Source organism: Trichechus manatus, unplaced genomic scaffold (genome assembly GCF_000243295.1).
Source record: "Trichechus manatus latirostris isolate Lorelei unplaced genomic scaffold, TriManLat1.0 scaffold00002, whole genome shotgun sequence".
Classification (NCBI taxonomy): domain Eukaryota; kingdom Metazoa; phylum Chordata; class Mammalia; order Sirenia; family Trichechidae; genus Trichechus; species Trichechus manatus.
In genome coordinates, this window is record NW_004443938.1 from 22,036,903 (window position 1) to 22,057,939 (window position 21,037).

At 38.3% G+C, this 21,037-nt stretch overlaps 1 protein-coding gene across 3 annotated transcripts in view; it reads left to right on the plus strand.

Annotated features, from left to right (window-relative positions):
- Window positions 1-21,037, plus strand: part of KATNA1 (katanin catalytic subunit A1) — a 52,401-nt gene that overhangs the window by 13,927 nt on the left and 17,437 nt on the right. Inside the window, exons 1-4 of one of the 3 annotated variants that reach the window (XM_004368837.2) lie at window positions 5,364-5,874; window positions 8,641-8,815; window positions 10,177-10,334; window positions 13,689-13,869. In XM_004368837.2, the coding sequence (XP_004368894.1) occupies window positions 8,654-8,815; window positions 10,177-10,334; window positions 13,689-13,869 (501 nt within the window). In that variant the 5' untranslated portion in view covers window positions 5,364-5,874; window positions 8,641-8,653. Of the gene's footprint in view, window positions 1-5,363; window positions 5,875-8,640; window positions 8,816-10,176; window positions 10,335-13,688; window positions 13,870-21,037 lie in introns of those variants that run through there. The other 2 variants (XM_023729146.1, XM_023729151.1) reach the window with 2 other exon arrangements.

Here is a 21,037-nt window from a genome sequence, read left to right on the forward strand (position 1 = left end):
TAAAGTCTATTTTATCTGAGATTAGTATTGCCACTCCTGCTCTTTTTTGATAGCTGGTTGCTTGATATATTTTTTTCCATCCTTTGATTTTTTATACATTTACATCTTTGTTTCTAAGATGTGTCTCTTGTAGATAGCATATTGATGGATCCTGTTTTTTTTATCCATTCTGTCATTGTCTGTCTCTTTATGGGTGCATTTAAGCCATTTACATTCAGTATGATTATTGGTAAGTGTGAGTTTATTGCTGTCATTTTGTAGTGGTTTTTTTTGTGGTGCTGACGTGTTCTTTGTTCCTTTTACTCTTCTGTGCTAAATTCCTTTTGTTTGTGGATTTTTTTTTTATTTCTTTTGTTTATGTAGATTTTGTTTTTACTAAGACTTTTTATGTTTTTCTTTGTTTTGATGTGTAGGTTTGTTAACTTTCTTTGTGGTTACCTTGAACTTTACCTTTATCTTCCTAGGTTTGAACCAGTCTGTTATTACATACTGTTGCCTTGCTTCCTTTCCATTAGAAGATTCTGTACCTACACTGTTTATTCCCTCTTTTATTGTTCTGATGTTGTTGTCATTTACAGATTAACCTCTCTGGTTCCCTGTTGTAATTCTTTTGGTTTTGGATAGTCGTTGAGAGTTCCTTGCCTAGGTTGGTGTCTCGCTGGTACGATCCTGTGTCCTAGATTCAGCCTGTGGTCTGATGTTGTTTGTTCTCAGATTGAAGGACTGCCTTTAATAATTCTTGTAAATTTCGTTTGGTTTTTACATAGTCCCTTAATTTCTGTTCATCTGGAAATGTCCTAATTTCGCCATCATATTTGAACGAGAGTTTTGCAGGATAGATTATTCTTGGCTGGCAGTTTTTTTCTTTCAAGGATTAATATATGTCATCCTGTTGCCTTCTTCCCTGCATGCTTTCTGCCAAATAATCCAAGCTTAGTCTTATTGTTTCTCCTTTGTATGTGACTTTTTGTTTTTCTCAAGCTGCTCTCAGGATTCCTTGTTTGTCTTTGGGTTTAGTGAGTGTGATTATGATATGCCTTGGTGATTTTCTTTTGGGGTCTGTCCTATATGGGATTCGTGGAACTTCTTGGACCGTCATCTTTTTATCTTTCATGATGTTGGGGAAGCTTTCTATCAGCAGTTCTTCAGTGATCCTCTGTGTGTTTCCTGTTTTCTCCCCTTGTTCTGGAACTCCAGTCACTCACACATTTTTGCTTTTGATTGTGTCCCACATAATTCTCAGGGTTTCTTCATTTTTCTTCATTCTTTTTTCTGATTTTTCCTCAGAGTTGTATCCGAGTGTTTGTCTTCAATTTTGCTGATCCTGTCTTCCATCATTTCATACCTGCTCCTCAGCCCTTCTGTGGCACTGTCCATTTCTGAAATCTTGTTGTTTATCTTTTGGATTTCTAATTGTTGTTTTTGTATGATTTCTAGTTGTGAATTTATTTTAGCATTTTGTTCCTGTATTATTTTCCTGAATTCTTCCTTTTTTTTGGTCTGTATTTTCCATGAATTTGTCTGCCTTTTCCATGAATTTGTCTACTTTTTCCTCATTTTTGTCGCTTTTTGCTTCAACTCTTGGATAACTCTGAATATTAGAGATTTCAGTTCCCTATCAGGTAGTTCTAGTGCCTTTTCTTCTACTGGAAAGTCATCTTGTGTTTTATTTTGGACACCTACTGGAACCATCCTGTCCTGTTGTTGTAAATGTTTTAATATTGTCTGCTGTCTTCAGGACATTCAGTAGTTATTTTCCTCGTTTATTGGTTGTAGATCTGTTTTGTCCTGCTTTTTTGTTTTATTTGGTTATGTCTGAGCAGGTGGGCTGTGCGTTTTTTGTTGTTTGCTCATCTGTGGGCATGATACTTTTCGCATGCTTCTCCAATAGGCAGGGTCAGTCGCTCAGGTATGGTACAGCAGGGCAGGTCCCGCTGAAGGGGAGTTGCTGGGATGGGTTGTTTGTAGCATGTACTAGGGCCAACAGGGCGGGCTGGTAATCAGTGCAGGGTAGGTTCCAGTAGGCTGTGCCTATGCTTCTTGGGGGTGTGATGTTCAGCGCATGGTGCAGGTAGGCAGGAAGGAGGGAGGGATCATGATGTGTGGAGCTAAGATGGGTATGGGAAAGAGGAGAGAGGAACAGGAGCCATAAACCTACAAACAAGCAAAAAAGTGCTAATGGAGGTTGCCATTGGAGTGGAGAGATGAGAGACTAAGAAATGGAGAAAAACAAAAAGGAAAAAAAGCAAAAGAAAAAAATGAATAACTAAAAACTAGGAAAAAAAAGAAAGAAAAGCCCCCAGGTATCTCACCATTGCAACTACAAGGACTGAGGAAGTTGCTCCCAGGCCGTGAAGTACAGCCTGGCTTGAAGTGGTAGAGGTGTCACACAATGCCAGTTATTCAGGAGACAGGAAGAGAAGGTAAGTATAGAGAGACGAGAAACTGAGAAATGAAGAAAGACAGAAAGGCAAAAAAAGGGAAAAGAAAAGAAAGCAAACAAAAACAAAACAAGGAAAAAAAATGCTCCCAGGGATCCCACTGTGCAGTTACGCAGACTGAGGGAGTAACTCCCAAGCCACGTCATACTGCCTGGCTAGAAGGGGTTCCCAAGCTGAGAAAAGAAAAAGAAAACAAGCAAACCAATCAAAACAGAACAAATCAAAACAAACAAACAAAAAACAGCCCCGGCTTCCCACCAGTGTGGTGGCACGGGCCAGGAAGCAGTTCCACAGTCGAGCGGCATTTCACAGTTTTTCAGGAAGAAGTAAACATGGCACATGGAGCCAGGTATTTGAGAGAAAGGAGTGGAAGGTGGTGAGAGGTATGGAAAAAACCAAAAGAAGTGGAAAAAAGCAACACCAACAGCCAACAAATGGCACTCAGGAAGCTGGCCAGTGAGGGCAGGTGGAATCCATGTGGCACAGGGGTGAAGCCAGTGCCTCTTGGCCAAGAGACTGGCCGCAGGAAGCAGAGGAGGCTGAGTTGGGGTGAAGAAGGGTGGTGAGTGGGAAAGCGTATATCGCTGGTTACTGGTTGTTCTGTCTCCTGCTGGGAGCTCTGTTAAGCTGCTTTCTTGTACTCCCTGTTCGCCGTTCTGCAACAGGAGTCCGAGATGGTGGATCTGTGGTGCGTTAGCTGTTAGGGGACCTCCATATGTATCTCTCCTCACTCTCTGCTGTCAGTTTCTTATTCCATTCAGTGCTTGACTGAGTTCTTTATCTGTTCATTTGATGGTTACTATGTCAGGATTGATGTTTGTCTCTGTTTGACTTAATTTTTTAGGTCTTAGCTGTGGAGGGACAGCATTGTGCTTCTGTCTATAGTGCCATGTTGCCTGGAAGTCTGGTTTTATAACTCTTTTCCAGTTCTTTTGGATTTTCTTTTGATCTTTGTTTTTGTTAAGATTCTGCCCTTTATTTCTCCCCTCCCCTCCTCATACTTTTAGTTTACTCCTGTTGGTCTTTTTTCTAGCTTCTTGAATTAATTGCTTAGCTCAGTTATGTTCATTCTTTCTTAAGGTGGTGGGGTGTAGTGAGTCTGATGTTGCATTAACCACTCCCCATCATTTTGATATTGTCCTTTGCCATTTAGAGATCCTCAGTCTGGATACTACTTTTTTCTCAGAATGGTTTCTCCTAGTTGTAATCATCTAGCTTAAGATGAGCAGAAGAATAGCAGAAGAGATCACTCTCAAGAGCTGCTGTTGACCTAGCTCCTTTTTATGAACTCCTCACTCTGTCCAGGCCATGGTTTTCCCAGTTTATTCTGCTGTCTCCATCTGATACTGGGCTAGCAATTCTGGTTTTCTTTTCTATGGTAGAAAGGGGGATGAGGTGGGCAGGGATCAGCCAGGGCAATGGAAGTCAGAAGGGGCACAGCTAGAAAACTCTCACCTGGCCCTATTTCTCTCTTGGCTGCCATGTACTCCACAGACACTGGGACCTAATCGCCATCTGTCATTTCAATAGTTTTTCAGGATTTTATGTTAGGTTCTGGGATCCATTGACCTTCCTCAGCTGTTCGAGACTCTCCTGGGATTGAGTGACAGAAAGAGGTCCAGCAGGTGTCTTGGCTTCCTGTCTTGCCTTGTGTTTGGTAATTGAAGCTGATACTGAAATGAAAGAAGTTTGAAGATCCTAATATATATCCTTATACATAATACGTGACATGCATTAATCAATCCTAACTGGTTAAAGGATCAACAGTTACATCTGTAACTGGTTAGAGAATAAAAACTACAAAGACTAGCAGAGAGTAGAAGCCTGAGGTGATTGGTGGGATTTTTATTTTTTTATTGTTGTAGTTTAAAAGAAGTTTACATTTCAAGTTGGTCTCCCATACAAAATTTTATACATACATTGTTATGTGACCCTAATTGCTCACCCCATTCTGTAACAGCACGCTCCTCCTTTCCACCCCTGATTCCCCATGTCCATTCAACCAGCTCCTAACCCTCTCTGCCTTCCCATCATACCTCCGGACAGAAGCTGCCCCTTTGGTCTCTTGTATATACTTGAGGCACACTCCTCACGAGTATCACTTTATGTCCCACAGTCCGGTAGAATCCCTGTCTGAAGAGTTGGCCTTGGAAATTGTTTTTGGTTCTGGGCTGATAGAGAATCCAGGGGCCATGCTTTCTGGGGTTCCTCCAATCTCAGTCAGACCATTAAGTCTGGTCTTCTTACTAGAATTTGAGTTTCGTACCCCATCTTTCTGCTGCTCCATCAGGGACTCTCTGTTGTGTTCCCTGTCACGGCGGTCATTGGTGGTAGTCGGGCACCATCTAGTTCTTCTGGTCTCAGGTTGATGAAGTCTCTGGTTTATGTGACCCTTTCTGTTTCTTGGGCTACTGCTTTCCTTGTGTCTTTGGTGTTCTTCATTCTCCTTTACTCCAGGTGGTTGGGACCAATTGATGCATCTTAGATGGCCGCTTGCAAGCTTTTAAGACCCTAGACGGCGCTCAGTTGGTGGGATTTTTGACATCCCTGCCTTCTCACTGAAGTTGTGACCCCATCTCCCACAAATTACTGTCCTAGACAGCATAGTACCTGCACTTTTCTTCTCTAGTAAAGCAGTCCTGATGTTTAGCTCTTCCACCAGCCAGCATTTCCTGACTATTAATCTTGCTTCCTAATTCTGGGCTATTTGGCAAAAAATCTTTTTGGTCCTATGTCTAACACATAGTGAGTCTGGTTGATGTTGATTGTGCTGCCATCATCCTCCTTGCCTCACCCATCAGCTAAACCTACAATGAATTAAACTTAGGAAATCCTCTTGGCATGTTTTTTTTTCTTTTCTTTTCTTTTTCCACAGAAAGCCTCATCCCAGACCTGTAGTCTTCTCCATCAGAGCTAAGCTCTGTTGCATCACTTGATCTTAACCATAGGTGTGTGTGTGTGCAGGGGGTGGTCAGGAAGCACAATTTTAGAAAACACCTTTGATCGATTGAAGCTGGGTATAGAAGCTATAACTGTTTATCTGTGAGACATGTCTATTTGGATATCGCATTAACACACACGCATTTTTAAGCAGATCATTAAAAAAATAATGATCTTATTTCCTTCGTACGTCTGCCTCTTCTCAGTTTTCCTGTGATCTTTCATAACTCTTTTCAGTTCCCCAGACTTGAAACTTCATTCATTTTCAACATCTTCTCCACACAGTGAATTCATTAGTAATCTCAGCAGTTCTTTCACATCAGTGTCTCACATTTGCTTCTTGTTATTTCCACAGCCACAACCCTAATCCAAATTATTGCCGTCTCACAAGCACACAGATCTTTCTGACTCTGAACTTCATCATGCTATGTACAGTTAATAAATAATAGTAATCACTGCCAACATCAACAAAGCTGACATCAGGTACCTACTTGTAAGTGATTTCTGTCCATTATCTTGTGTAATACAACAACCTAGGAAATGGGTGGTAATTGTTAATACTCATATTATTTCTCATTTATGCAGGAGAAAGTTAAGGTTTTAGAGATGAGGGTCACATATACTGGTATATAAAATAAATTCTTTCTGTGTAACCACATAACTCCCAAAAGAGTATCCAAAAATTACCTGGGTCTAGGAAATCCTTGGGGCAATTCTACTCTGCCCTGTAGGGTTACTATGAGTTGGAATTGACTCGACAGCAATGGGGTTGTTTTTAGTACACTTGTATTGTGTACTGAAAGCAAAATATCCAAGCTGTAAAATAAAGAATGATACCCCAATCTACATTTATGGAGAATGGCAACACAAAAGTAAAAGATTTAAAAAAAGTATATACAGATTTTTAGTTTTATGGGGTTTTTTTAAATCGTAAAATATATATAACATAAAATTTGCCATTGTAACCATTTTTAAGTGTATATTCGTTAGCATTAGTTATACAGTGCTGTACAACCATCACCATTATTTGTTTCCAAAACTTTTTCATTAGCTCAAACAGAAACTCTGTACCCGTTAAGCAGTAACTCCCCATTCTTCCCATCCCATGATAATCACTAATCTACTTTCTGACTCTATGCATTTGTCTATTCTGGATATTTTATACAAGTGGGATCATAACAATATTTATCCTTTTGTATCTGGCTTATTTCACTTAGTATAGTGTTTTCACTATAGTGTTGTAGCATCTATTAGAACTTCACTTCTTTTTATGGCTGAGTAATTTTCCATTGTATGTATGTATGTATCACATTTTGTTTATCCATTCATCTGTTGATGATCATCTTGTTCCCGCTTTCGATGTGAATAGTGCTGCAATGAGCATTGGTCCCTGTTTTCAAGTCTTTTGTCTATATACCTAGGAGTCCAATTGTTGGGTCATGTGGTAATTCTGTGTTTAACTTTTTGAGGAACCACCAAAACTGTTTTTCACAATGTCTGCACCATTTTTCATTTCCATTTTAGCTATGTAATTTTATACTTTTTTGCAGGATTAATTGAAGAAGGTGGCATATCATGGTGGTTAAGAGTATGGGTTCAGAAGTCTCTACCTGAATTAAAATCCTGCCTTTATTACTTACTAGCTGTTGACCTGGCTAAGTCACTTACACTCGCTTTTCCTCAGTTTTCTGATCTGTAAACTGGAGACAATAATAGTATCTGTCTATCTTCTAGAGTTGTTATGTGGATTAAATATGGTAATTTATATAAAATGCTTATAATGAAGCTGGACAGTTCCTGGTACATTGTAAGTGCCCCAAAAAGTTCATTATTCTTTGTAATATGTACCTCAAATCATAAAATTTTATTCAATAAATAGATAAAAACATAAAAACTGCCATACCAGAACAAATCTGTTTTGCCAAAGTAACAAAAACAAACTTCAAGTCATTTTTCAAATATTTCTTTTCAGATTCTATCCAGGACTTTTAAAAGTCAGGGCAGTGAATGTCTGGCACATTTGAAGAGCTCAACAGTTGGTTGTTATTATGAACATAGGAGTGGGATTGTTGCGCATAGGTCTCTTGGATTTGTCATTGAGAAAACATGTCACACACAGAAAAATGAGTCCTTCTGCCCCTCTTTACCAGTCACAGATTTAATTTTACAACACACACGTTGCTTTATTACAATTGAAAGTCTCATTGCAATTTTGTATTGAGTACTTACTAAGTGCAAAGCCTTGTGCTAGGTTCTCTTATATAGAAAGCTTCAGGGAAGATGCATTTAGCATTTACTGAAGACCTACTCTTTATCGAATAGTATGCTAGGTACATTAAATAGTTATTTATTCTTCACAGTGTAACCCTTGGAAGTAGTTACCCTTGGAAGCATCCCAATTTTACAGATTTAAAATCTGAGGCTTTTAAAAGTTAAGAGACTTGCCAAAAGTGGCAGAATTATAATTCTAAACAAAATTTTTTTACTTCAAAACACATGACTTCAAAGGTCCCTGAGTGATGCAAATGGTTTGCACTCGGCTGGTCACCAAAAAGTTGGCAGTTCGAACCCATCTGGTGGCATTGCAGAAGAAACAGGCCTGGAGATCTGCCTTCGTAAAGATTACAGCCAAGAAAACCCTATAGAGCAGTTCTACTCTGTAACACATGAGGTCTCCAAAGTCACAAACCAACAACAAAGCAAACTCAACAACAAAAAACACATGGCTTCAAAACAATAGCTTTCTCCTATTCCATGCTGCCTGCTAAAAAATGTGCCTAACATTCAACATTCATTCTGCAGATGTCCAATAAGACCTTTGTGTCCTGCACTGAGATACAGTCTCACACCTTTCTGATACAGATCTTGCTCTCAGAGAACTTGGTCTCATAGAGATAAGGTATATATTAGTTAACTATAATTAAAAACAGACAAGTGCCTTGGGATGAAAGATCCCAGTAAAGTGCCAGGGGGTTTTAGATGAGGGAGAGCTTATTTTGACCTGAGGAATTCAGGGGATAGACACACTAGGAGAACTGCCACCTGAGCTGGGATTTGACACATCGGTAGGTTTGGACGTGGGAACTTTGAAGTTTCTTTGAAGGAGTGGGAACAGCACGAGCAAGCGTCTAGAGACTGTAAAGTGCAGTGTCTGTGTGATGGTGAGCTTCCTGAGGGAGTCCTGGAGCAGTCTTTTAAAAACCTCTTTGTAGTACCTGTTCTTAAGAGACATGTAATATTTTTTTTTTTTTTTTTTTAGCTCACAATTGAGCATGAGTCTTCTTATGATTAGTGAGAATGTAAAATTGGCTCGGGAATATGCGTTGCTGGGAAACTATGACTCTGCAATGGTCTATTATCAGGGAGTTCTTGATCAAATGAACAAGTATCTATACTCAGTCAAAGACACAAACCTCCAGCAGAAATGGCAACAGGTGAGAATCATGTCTGCTGTATGTATTAATGGTCTAAGTACTCAGAAGAGAACATTTGAATAGATTGTCAATGCTATTTGCAGTTACACAGTCAGAATTTATTACATGGATTTGTATATGATATTACTTGAAACTTAATTATTATTTTAATAATAGTCCGTGTTCTTCATCACTGATATGAGTTCTGCTCAATTGTTCTAATTGTTGGAATCTAATAGATTTTTTTAAAGTAATAGTTTTTGAAATTTTTTTCTAGATCAGATTTTTACTTGGTAAAATTAATTTTATTAAGCCATTGTTGAAATTGCAAATGACACTTGCATCTCATTGGTACCATGTTCCCTATAGAACATTATAAAGCAGACCGTACTTGAATTCTATCTGAGGAACTTTAGTCACTGAGGACCAAGAGAAATTTATAAGCAGAAACTGTAGATTAATCAGTCTAGTTGAGGATGCCATATATAGCAAGCATCAATTACATCACAAAAGGAAAGAAATGATACAGAAATTAGAAGTAATCTTTTGAGCTGGTCTTTTAGGTAGAATATTATCCCTCAGATCTTTACTGAACTGTTTTTTTTTTTTTAATATCATTCCATATTTGCCCTTAATTTTTTTAAAAGAAACTTAAAGAACTTCTTTCCTTCAGTCTGCCCCTCTATATTGCTTTCATTACCAGAAAGGAAACAATTTTATTTCATAAGGAGTCTTAAGTTTGTCACTGAAAGACTTTTAAGACCTTTTACTCTTAGGCCAGCTCATACAGTGGTGGCGCAGTGGTTAAGTGATACGGCTGCTAACCAAAAGATCGGCAGTTCAAATCCACCAGCCACTCCTTGGAAGACCTATGGGGCAGTTCTACTCTGTCCTAGAGGGTTGCTGTGGGTCAGAATCGACCTGACGGCAATGGGTTTGGTTTTGGTTTTGATATGTGAATTTAGACATTTGTCTTCTGAAGCCGTATTTTTCAGACTGTACATTGTAATCCATTAGTGAGTTATCAAATTAATGGATTCTAATCAGCATTTTAAAAATAAATAGCTTAGAAACCATCAGGGTGCAACTAGTAAGAGTATTTTTTTTGGCAAGCTTTAAAGATATAGCTAACTTTTCAATTTGCTGTGGAATTTGAATAAGAAACACAAGTCACTAACATGGTTTAATTAACCAGGATATTAATTCATTTTGTCAGAGTTAATTTTGCATTTGAAAACAGAATTAATGAGCCATTATTAAGATTTCAACAGAGTATCTTGTATGGGTTACTGGATGTCTGATGTCAAAATGGAAGTTTTCTAATATCTCTAGTAAATGTTGATTATAGAAATTTCAAGAGCCATATTCTCTTTTGAAACCAGGTTTGGCAGGAAATAAATGTGGAAGCTAAACATGTTAAGGATATCATGAAAACACTAGAGAGCTTTAAACTAGACAGTACTCCCTTGAAAGCTGCACAACATGAGCTTCCAGCTTCTGAGGGAGAAGTCTGGTCCTTGCCTGTACCTGTTGAACGAAGGTAAGTGGGGACCTTTTAAGAAGCAAATTAACATAAGAAACCTGTAGCGTTGGTTATATCTAGAGAGAGAACTCGGTGGCTGAGAGACAAGGAATGGGCGCTAGTATTTTTACCAATGCCCTTTTATGACTCTTGAATTGTTTACCATGTAACTCTATGATCTATTTCAATAAATTAAATTTAAATGGAAATAAGCCGAAAATATGCTTTGGTGAATGAGCTTAAAGTAGTGGAGACAACCTTATCTTATGGAAGGAGCATGGGTCTGGAAATTGATATATCCGAGAAGCGCTTAATTACTGGCTGAAAAGTTGATGGTTCAAACCCTCCCAGAGGCACCTCAGAAGCCAGGTCTAGCGATCTGCTTCCAAGAGGTCACAGTTTTGAAAACCCTACGGAGCAGTTCTGCTCTGCACTTATGGGGTCACCGTGACTATGGACATAAACTCGATGGCAACTAACAACAACAGTTCTGTATTTGTAGTAGCAAAGACTGTCTTTGAGAAAATCATTCAGCTTTTTTAGGCCTCAGGTAAGGAGCCCTGGTGGTGCAGTGGTTAAACACTCGCCTGCTAACTGAAAGGTTGGTGAGAAATATGTGGCAGACTGCTTCCATAAAGCTTACAGCCTTGGAAACCCTATTTAAAAAAACAAACCCATTGCCGTCGAGTCAATTCCAACTCATAGCAACCCTGTAGGACAGAGTAGAACTGCCCTATAGGGTTTCCAGGGAGCAGCTGGTGGATTCAAACTGCTGACCTTTTGGTTAGCAGCCGTAGCACTTAACGACTGCACCACCAGGGTTTCCAAGAAACCCTATGGGGCAATTCTACTCTGTCCTGTAGGGTCGCTAATGAGTCGGAATAGACTCAGCAGCAGCGGATTAGGCCTCAGGTCTTTCCTCTGTAAATTGAGGGAGTTAGACTAGAACAGTGGTTCTCAAACAAGCTATCAAAGCTATATTGCTGCTAAAATTGAAAAATGAGCTTTTAAAAAAGTTCAGAGAAAAGTGAAGGCTAAAATGTTCTCAATTTTAGATTTTTCTCCGGCAGTTTTTCTAGCTTCCTATTACCGAGTGCCAGCAAATAACAATTAATGAAATTAATATTTACTGAAATGCTGTAAACAGCCAGTCATGCTTGGTTTCACTGCATATTTTTTAACTGGTAAGTGTGTAGGTAGATGTCAGTTCTCTATTTCACCCACAAAATAGATATCCTAGTTCATGTTGTAGATTTAAGTATATGAACATATTGTTACATTATACAAAGAGCACTGTGACTTCCAGATTACAGGCGACTTTTTTATTCTTTATACTTTGTTGTATTTCAGTGTCTGTTTTGTGTTATTTTTCTAGTGAGGAGAAAAATAAATATATATTTTAAAGGAATATTTTTACTTAGCTATCCAAATTTCTCTCAAAAATTGAAGCCCTCTCATCACTTCCGTGTATACATTGGTTCGGCTTCATCATCCTTGCAAATTCTCATTCTCAACTTGCACTTCTAGGACTGTCTTTTTTAATAGTGTGTCTCGGACTCTTTTCATTGTTATTGCCTTAGGCCAGTCCCTCATCTCATGCCTCCGTATTGTTTGTGATGTTATAAAACTGATCTCCCTGCTTACTATGTTTCCTGTATCCATATATCTTGTTCAGTATTAGACTAAACTTTCTAAAACCCTTTTAGTGGATCCTTGTTGACAGATAAAAGGCAAACCTCTTGAACTGGTATTCAAATCTTCTACTTACTGAACTACCTTATCTGTTCAATATCATCTCTTAATGCTCACTGATATCTCTCAGGCTAGTTTCTTTATAATCCTTTGCACAGATTAAGCTCATTTTCGATTTTTTGGCTTTTGCTCTTTGATACTCTTATCTGCAATTACATCCTTGTGTTCAGTTCAGCTCCTGTGTTTCTGGGCCCAATTTATTTTCTGTCTGCATGAGGCCATAGCTATAGCACTAGGTCTGTTTCACATCTTCTAGTATATTTGCATAGTTTTATGTATCTTCTTGCTTAACTATACTCTGAAGTATTTGAGAATAAAATCCCCGCCCCCCCCCCCCTTTTTTTTTTGCTCCTTTTTAATGGCCCTTACCAGGTCTAGGAGCATAGTAAAAAAAAAAAAAAAAACCAAACTAGTTGCTGTTGCGTTGATTCCGACTCATAGCAACCCTATTGGACACAGTAGAACTGCCCCAGAGGGTTTCCAAGGAGTGGCTGCTGGATTCAAACTGCTGACCTATTGGTTAGCAGCCAAACTCTTAACCACTTCACCACCAGTGCTCCAGGAGCTTAGTTGTTGTTGTTAGGTGCTGTTGAGTCGGTTCTGACTCATAGTGACCCTAGGTACAACAGAACGAAACACTGCCCAGTCTTGCGCTATCCTCACAATCATTATGCTTAAGCCCATTGTTGCAGCCACTGTATCAGTCCATTTCGTTGAGGGTCTTCCTCTTTTTTGCTGACCCTCTACCAAGCATGATATCCTTCTCCAGGGACTGATCCCTCCTGATAACATGTCCAAAGTATGTGGGACATAGTAGCGTAGTAGGAGCCTAATAAATACTATTTGAGCGGTCTGAATTCTACCACAGAAATAAAGATGAAATGACGTGATGTATGTAAATGCGAAACACCATACAGTAGTTCTTGTACCTGCCCATAAAAAACCCTTTGCTGTCGAGTCGATTCTGACTCATAGTGACCCTATAGGACAGAGTAGAACTGCCCCATAGGATTTCCAAGGAGTGGCTGGCGGATTTGAACTGCCGACCTTTTGGTTAACAGCCATAGCTCGTAACCCCTATGCCATCAGGGTTTCTGCTCATAACGGTTTTTTTTAATGGAAAAATTATTAAATTTTATTAATTAAAACATGAGAACTATGACACGTTCAAAATAAAATGGTACCAAATCGGATATAAACCAGTGGGTTGATGTTAATCCTACCAATGCACTATATTCTGGTTCTTTTGATAAAACTCTCCTCTCTGATAATTTTTCTGTCCTCAGTTTCTGAGAATCAGACTGATTTCTCATTCATTTTTGATATACAACAACTATTTTGTTTCAAAGAAAGAGTGTCCACGACTTCTCTTCCATTATTTCTACCACATAACCATGCCACATTCCTCTCATTAAATCACCACAGACAGCTAAGGCAGATTTAAACTGTAGATCTTAGATTTCAGCATCTTTAAGTTTATTCAGTCCTATCCTGTGTGCAGTGATTGCCTTGACTTCTTTACTTCATAGACTCTAACTTACATACTAGTGTGTGTGTTCATTCATGTTTGGACCAATTCTAGGAGTTGGTTATGATTTTAATGATCTTGTTTTTGGTTAGACCCTCACCAGGACCTAGAAAACGCCAGTCTCCTCAGTACAGTGACCCTAAACCACACAGTAACCGTCCAAGTGCAGCTGTCAGAACTCACCGTCCATCTGCCCAAAATCTTCACAATGACAGAGGGAAAACTGTTCGTTGTCGAGAAAAGAAAGAACAGAATAAAGGAAGAGAAGAAAAGGTAAATGTTACTGATATTCACAAATGAGAAAGTTATGTATTAACTTTAAAAATGAAGATTGCACAAATTTCAGTAATTTTTAGTTGTTAATCAGTTTGCCAGAGTTATAAAACCTTCATCGTATTCCACCTACGCCAAGATTTTTCCCACTAGCCATTCAACAAATATTTGTGGCTGTTCTTTTGTAACTTTTTATTTTGATGTGATTTCAAATTTGCAAAGAAGCTGCAAGAATTGTATAAGGAACTTCCATATGTTCATATGTTTTTTACCAAGTTTTACCAATTAGTAATATTTTGCCCCTTTTGCTTTATCATTTACTCTCTTTATACCTTTTTATTTTTTTAACCTTTTGAGAATAAGTTGTAGATATTTATTCTACGTGTCCCTTTACTCTTTTTCTTTTCCTCTTTTTTTTGTGATGAAAACAAACACTAAAACATCCACCAGCACAACTTCCACATTTACAACTCATTGATTACATTTTTCATGTTGTCCCACCATTATTACTGTCCTCATCTAAAATATTCCACCACCATTAACACAAACTCAGTGCACCCTAAAGAAAAGCTCTCCCTTTCCCTGTCCCTCCCCACCCCTAGTAACCAATAATAATCTTTAGTTTCTATATATTTGCTTATTTGCCCCTTTAGTCTTAAATACTTCAGAGTGTATTTTCTAAGTACTAGAATATTGTCTTACATAGACACAATACAGTTCTCAAAAGCAGTGAATTTTATATTGATACAGTACTGTTATCTAATCCACAGACATTAATTGAATTTTACCAGTTATCTCAATAATGTCATTTATAGCTGTTGTTTTTTTTTCCTGAGCCAGGATCCAGTATAGAATCACACACTGATTTTCGTGTTTCTTTAGTGTCTTTTAATCTGAGCATTTCCTCAGCCTTTTGCCTTTTTTGACCTGGCATTTTGGAAGAGTACAGACCAGCTGTTTTGTAGAATGTCCCTCAATTTGGGTTTATCTAATATTTCCTGATGATTAGATTAAGGTCATGCATTTTTGGCAGGAATACTACCAAAAGTGCTGTTTTGTTCTTCTCAGTGTATCACATGAAGAGGTACAGGATGTTTATTTGTCCTATTACTGGTGATAAATTGGATCACTTAGTTAAGGTGGTGTCTGCCAGGTCTCTCTACTATAAAGTTACTATTTTTCCCTTTGTAATAATTTGTGGGGAGATACTTTAAGACTATGTAAATATCCTGTTTCTCATCAAACTTTCATCTGCTTATTTTAGCATCCAACGTTGCTGTTGTCTGTAGAACTCAATGTCCTGGATACCTTTTGCATTTTATGCCTGTAGTTTTATGCCCTGAGAAATGATGTTTAGAATCTAAGATACTGTAATCAAATCAGTCATCAGAAGAGGTTAAATTAAATTAATATGATATGCTTGCTAAGGCAGGAAAATATAAAGCTTTTCAGAAATATAACCTGGTGGGCTTTGGACTCAGATCTGTGTTCAGGCACCAGCTGTTATTTCTGCCTGTGTTACTTGATCAAGTTGTTTAGTCTTCTAAGTTTTATTTCCTTAGGTATAAAATTATATTACCACCCGCCCCATAGATTTTTAGTGAGGAAGAAATGAGATAACATTTTTTGGTACAAGTACTCAGTAAACATTAGCTATTATTATTCCCCAAACATTCTGGGTAATTGAGGTTTTACTGTGTTTGCTGTTGCATTAAACAGTTTTACCATAGCACTGATTTTTTTTTTTTTTCTATTTTAATAAGATATTTTAGGGATTGATGACTACATTCAAAATGTTCTTTAATTTATCCAAATGACGAAGTAATATTAGGTTAAAAGAGGACAAAAATAAGCTACGTGAAGAGAGGCTCACTAAAATAAATAAAATGTATTCTTGTTTATCTGTGCAGGTATGTTAACCTTCTGTCTAAAACATAGTTTTTCCACCACCTTTGGTTCTCTATTGCTTCAGTAACAGGGTAGGGGAAGAATGTATACTATTTAAACATTGAATCAGCAGCAATAAGGAAGTCTTAATGCCTTTGTTAAGTGTTGACATTAGTTAGTGAGTTGCTAAAATCCTCCAGACTTCAAACAAGGGTCATATGACAGCCAGAGAACAAGTGTGTAGAATAGGTTTCCTTCCCAAGTCAGTCAGTGTGTGTTTTTTGAAAATAATGTGCCCAGCACAGAGAAACTTACATTTGGGGAAACCAGACTAATATATTTTAAGCCGTTATACAATGATTAGATACTAAACAGTAGTAGAGACTAATGACTAAAAAGAGCAGTAGAAATTCTGAGAAGGGGGCCGGGTCGCCAGTGTCATGGAAGCGATAAAAAAATTCTTAGGTTTTTTTTTTTTCTTTTTTCAATCTAAGAAAGCCTTGATTTCTTCCTCATTCCCTAAGGATATTTCTGCTGGGTATAGGATTCTGCGTTGAAAGTTCTTTTCTTTTAGCACTTGAAAAATACTGTGCCATTTCCTCTGGCCTCCTTGGTTTTTGAGAAAAAATCTTCTGTCATGTGAATTGCTTTTCCCCTACAGGCGAAGTATCATTTTTCTGTCACCAGTTTCTAGATTTTTTTGTTGTTGTTGCCTTTAGTTTTCAGAAGTTTAATTATAATTGTGTTGGCATGGATTTCTTTGAGTTTATCCTGTTTGGAATTCTCTCAGCTTATTGAATCTGTAGATTTATTTCTCTGTCCATATTTGGCAAGTTTTCAGCCATTATTTCTTCAAGTACTTTTTGAGCCCTGCCCTCTTTCTCCTCTCTTTTTGAGAATCTGATCTTATAGATACTAGATCTTTTGTTATATTTCTATAACCCGTTGGCTGTCAAGTCAATTCCAACTCATAGCAACCCTATAGGACAGAGTAGAACTGCCTCATAGGGTTTCCAAGGAGCACCTGGTGGATTTGAACTGCTGACCTTTTGGTTAGCAGCCATAGCTCTTAACCACTACACCACCAGGGTTTCCATACATGTATTTCTATACATCCCTGAAAATCTGTTATTTTTTTTTCTTTCTTTCAGTCTCTTTTAACTCTGTTGGTCCAATTGGATAATTTCTGTTGTTCTGCCTTCCTGTTCGTTGATACTTTTCCCCATTCTACTGTTGAGACTTTGATATTATTTATTGTATTTTTCAGTTCTAAACCGTCCATTTGGATTTTCTTTAGATCTTCTATTTCTTTGTGAGGTGTTCTATTTTTTGTGTTTGTTTCAAGCACATTTATAATTGCTTGTTGAGGTATTTTTATCATGGCTGCTTTAAAATCTCTTCCAAAAAGTTCTAACATCTCTGTCATCTTGGTTTTGGTATCTATTCATTGTCTTTTCATCCAATTTGAGATCTTCCTAGTTTTTGGTATAATGAGTGAATTTTAGGTTGAAACCTGGATGTTTTCATATTATGTTATGAGACTCAATCTTATTTAAACCTTCGTTTTAGCTGATTTTTCTCTGACAGTGCTCTGGCAGGGAAAGGCAGGGGTGCTGCCTTGTCACTGCCAGGTGAAGGTCAAAATCCAGGTTCCCCACCCAGCCTTTGTTGATATCTGAGTGTGTGTGTGGGAGGGGTGGGAGGATCTCCTTGTTACTCCTGAGTACTCCTAGACTTGATGGGAGTTCCATATCTTCATATGGTCTCCAGTGACACTATGGTCAGAGTTGCTTCATTCTGACTCTCTACTACTTCTCCTCTGACACTACCCCTGTGGTGATGGGGAAGAGAGCCTCTTTACTGCTGGGTGGGAGTAGAAGTCCAGGCTCCCTCTGTGGTCTCCACTGACAACCATGTGTGTAATATGGGTCTGGTTACTAACCAGTAGGGATGAAAGTTCTGGCTCCCTACGTAGCCTCTGATACCACTCTAGCTATGTTGGTACCTCATTACAGCCTTGCAATGGTGGACATCTAGGCTACTCACTTGACCTTTGCTGGTCTAGATTGGAGGTGGAGCCACAGTACGGTACTTGACTGGAGTAGGTGGTTATTGATAGAAAACCTACTAGGTTGCCTCATTTTTAGTCCTTTGGCTAGAGAGAACAGGTTTTTGTGGGGAGGGGGCTTTTTTTTGTCTTCTCACTTTGGCACTTCATTCCAGGTCGCTGGCTTCTTCAGCTCCGAGTCTCAGGTATATGTGGAAAGTCACCACAACGTCCGTACTCAGGTCTGAGTTCCCTAGCTGGTCTACCTTCATCTCCATACTTTTCAGAGTGTTCTTATGTTTGTTTTGTATGTAATGTCCAAGGTTTTTAGTTGTACTTAGCAGGAGGAATAGTGAAAAGTATGTCTACTCCATCTTCCTGAAAGTGAAAGTCCAGCAGTCATTTTTAATTAGCTTTTAATTGAGACAATAGGTTTTGTGTTTATAATTTTGCCAGGTTTAAAAATTACTAGTTTTAAGCCAAGCAGCTTATCTCTTGGTTAACTGGTCCATCTGTAACTTTATTTTAAGCATCAAAAAAGAGTCTAGGACCAGAAGAACTGGATGGTTCCCAGCTACTGTTACTGAACATTTTGATCAAAGATTCTGTAGCGGAATCCTGATTAAAATAGGGAAAATGCAGAACAGAGTTTCAGATTCTCATGGAATCCAAACTTTCTGGAGCCATGGAGGCTAGATGAACGCCCGAAACTATTGCCCTGAGATAATCTTTAACCCTTAAATCAAAAATATCTGCTTATGTTTTCTTAAAATCAAACAGTAGTTTAGCTTAACTAGTAAAGAATGTCTGCCTTGAGCATAATGCTGTTTTAAGATCTATCTGTATGGGATCAAATTGACAACAGCAACTGGAAAGACAGATAGGAAACTAATATCATAACTATTAGGTAGGGGCAGTGAGTTTACGTTAATGGGAGAGGAACAGCTCAGAAAAGGCGGGTGAGTGGTTGCACAACTCAAAGAATGTAATCAATGTCACTGAGCCATATATGTAGAAACTATTGAATTGGTGTAAAAAAAAAAAAGCCCCTCCAAAAGTCTGTTCTCATCAACAACAATAAAAAATAAATTACTTAGAAAAAAGGAGTCTAGGTTCTTTTTAACCCCTTTACTGCTTTCTTCTACCTCTGAGTAGTTGTTATTATTTTTACTTAGAACAAGTTATTGAACAGATACGAACTTAAAGGAAATCATAGTAGTTCAACTAATTAAATAAATTCCTATTCAGGATGTCAACATTTGAAATTCCATAGCTTTCCCTGACTGGCTTATTATATCCTTGTTTCTCCTTTATACGTAGATTAAATGAGTTTTTCTTTTTCTGCAAACATTCCCTCTTGTCTTCCATGGGAGAAAAGAAAGATAACTAGAACGTGTCTTCTGTTCATGTCTTTCTCAGTTTACATTGTAAGTTCCTGATAGTCAGGGACAGTGTCTTCTATCTCCCACTCTAGAACAGAATAGGCACTTGTTAAATATCTGTGAACGAAAACAACCTCATAAATACTGAAAAGAAAACCCTTTCCTCTTTTAAATGTTATACAACACCTTCTTTGACTCTTTCAGATTCATATTGGATACAGACTGTGTAAATTATTAGAAGCTTATTTGGTCATCTAGTGTAAGACTTTGAAATATCAAAAATATTGGTTAAGTCAGACTTCAATAATGACATTAGACAGCACCAGTTGACAAAGAAATTACTATATCAAGGGCAAAAGAATGTTATGGGGGTTGGGTAACAATTCTAGTACAAGACAGAGTAAATAATTATTTACCCTCACGCAGAGCTTCATAAATTTTTTTGGTTCATAGAAATCCATGAATGTCTCAGTAATTTTTTCATGGCACCTATAGGCCAAAAGGAATACCCATCCATCTATATAGAAGTTAGGTTCAAACAACTTACATGTTTATGTTCGATCACCTGTTGGGCAATGCACAATTTCTCAAGCCTTGAAATCAAGTGGACATTCTCCCCTCATTCCTCTTCTACATTGATTTTTTTGCCATACCTTTTGTCACAGCAACTGCCAAAATCCCAGCTTCACAGAAATATGGCATTATTGAAAGGAATGTAATAATTTTAATGTAGAAAGTGTGAACTACCTCAAGCTAATAGTCCAAACAGATGCCACTGTGTTTCCTTCAAAAAGTTAAAGCATCCCACAGTGCCCTGTGAGTTTGCCATGGTGCCTCAGAGTGCCGCAGTGCCCAGTTTGGAAACTGGCCCTCGTGATTCTCATCACAGAGAATGCGAGGAGATCTCTCCTAAGGGCTGAGATGTCTCTGTTTAAAAAAACCAAACCAAACCCGTTGCTGTCGAGTCGATTCTGACTCATAGAGACCCTATAGGACAGAGTAGAACTGCCCCGTAGGGTTTCCAAGGAGCGGCTGGTGAAATCGAACTGCCAACCTTTTGGTTAGCAGCCGAGCTGTTAACCAGTGTGCCACCAGGGCTCTGAGATGTCTCTGTTAGAGGATGTTTTTAGGAGCATTGATGAGGACCTTGGCAAAATAAAACGTCTGTTTTTCATCGTAACTCCTTTAAAGCTGAGGTAAATGTCATATACATCTGATGTTCACTAGTGATCATAGTTAATCTCAGTATTAATTTTTTTAATTCCAGCCAATTCATATGCATAATCATTTTTATTATTTTTCTTTAACACTTATTTGTCATTCTTACTGAGTGTGAAACTGTGATATTGATATAGGATGACTTTAGTCTTTGCTTCTGTCCTTTTACTTATACTAATGTATTCACTTTTTAAGTAATATCAGTTGAGTCTAATCTTTGTTTCTTTTTTTAAATTTTTTAGATTTTCTTATTTTTTATTGTTGTTTAAATGAAGTTTACATTTCAAGTTAGTCTCCCATACAAAAATCTATGCATACACTGCTATGTGATCCCAGTTGCTCTCCCCATACTGTGACGGCACACTTCTCCTTTCCACCCCTGATTCCCATGTCCATTCAACCAGCTCCTAACCCTCTCTGCCTTCCTTTCTCACCTCTGGACAGAAGCTGCCCATTTAGTCTCCTGTATCTACCTGAGCTAAGAGGTACGCTCCTCATGAGCATCACTTTATGTCCCACAGTCCAGTCCCATCCCCGTCTGAAGAGTTAGCCTCGGAAATTATTTTAGCCCTGGGCTGGTAGAGAATCTGGGGGCCATGCCTTCCGGGGTTCCTCCAGTCTCAGTCAGACCATT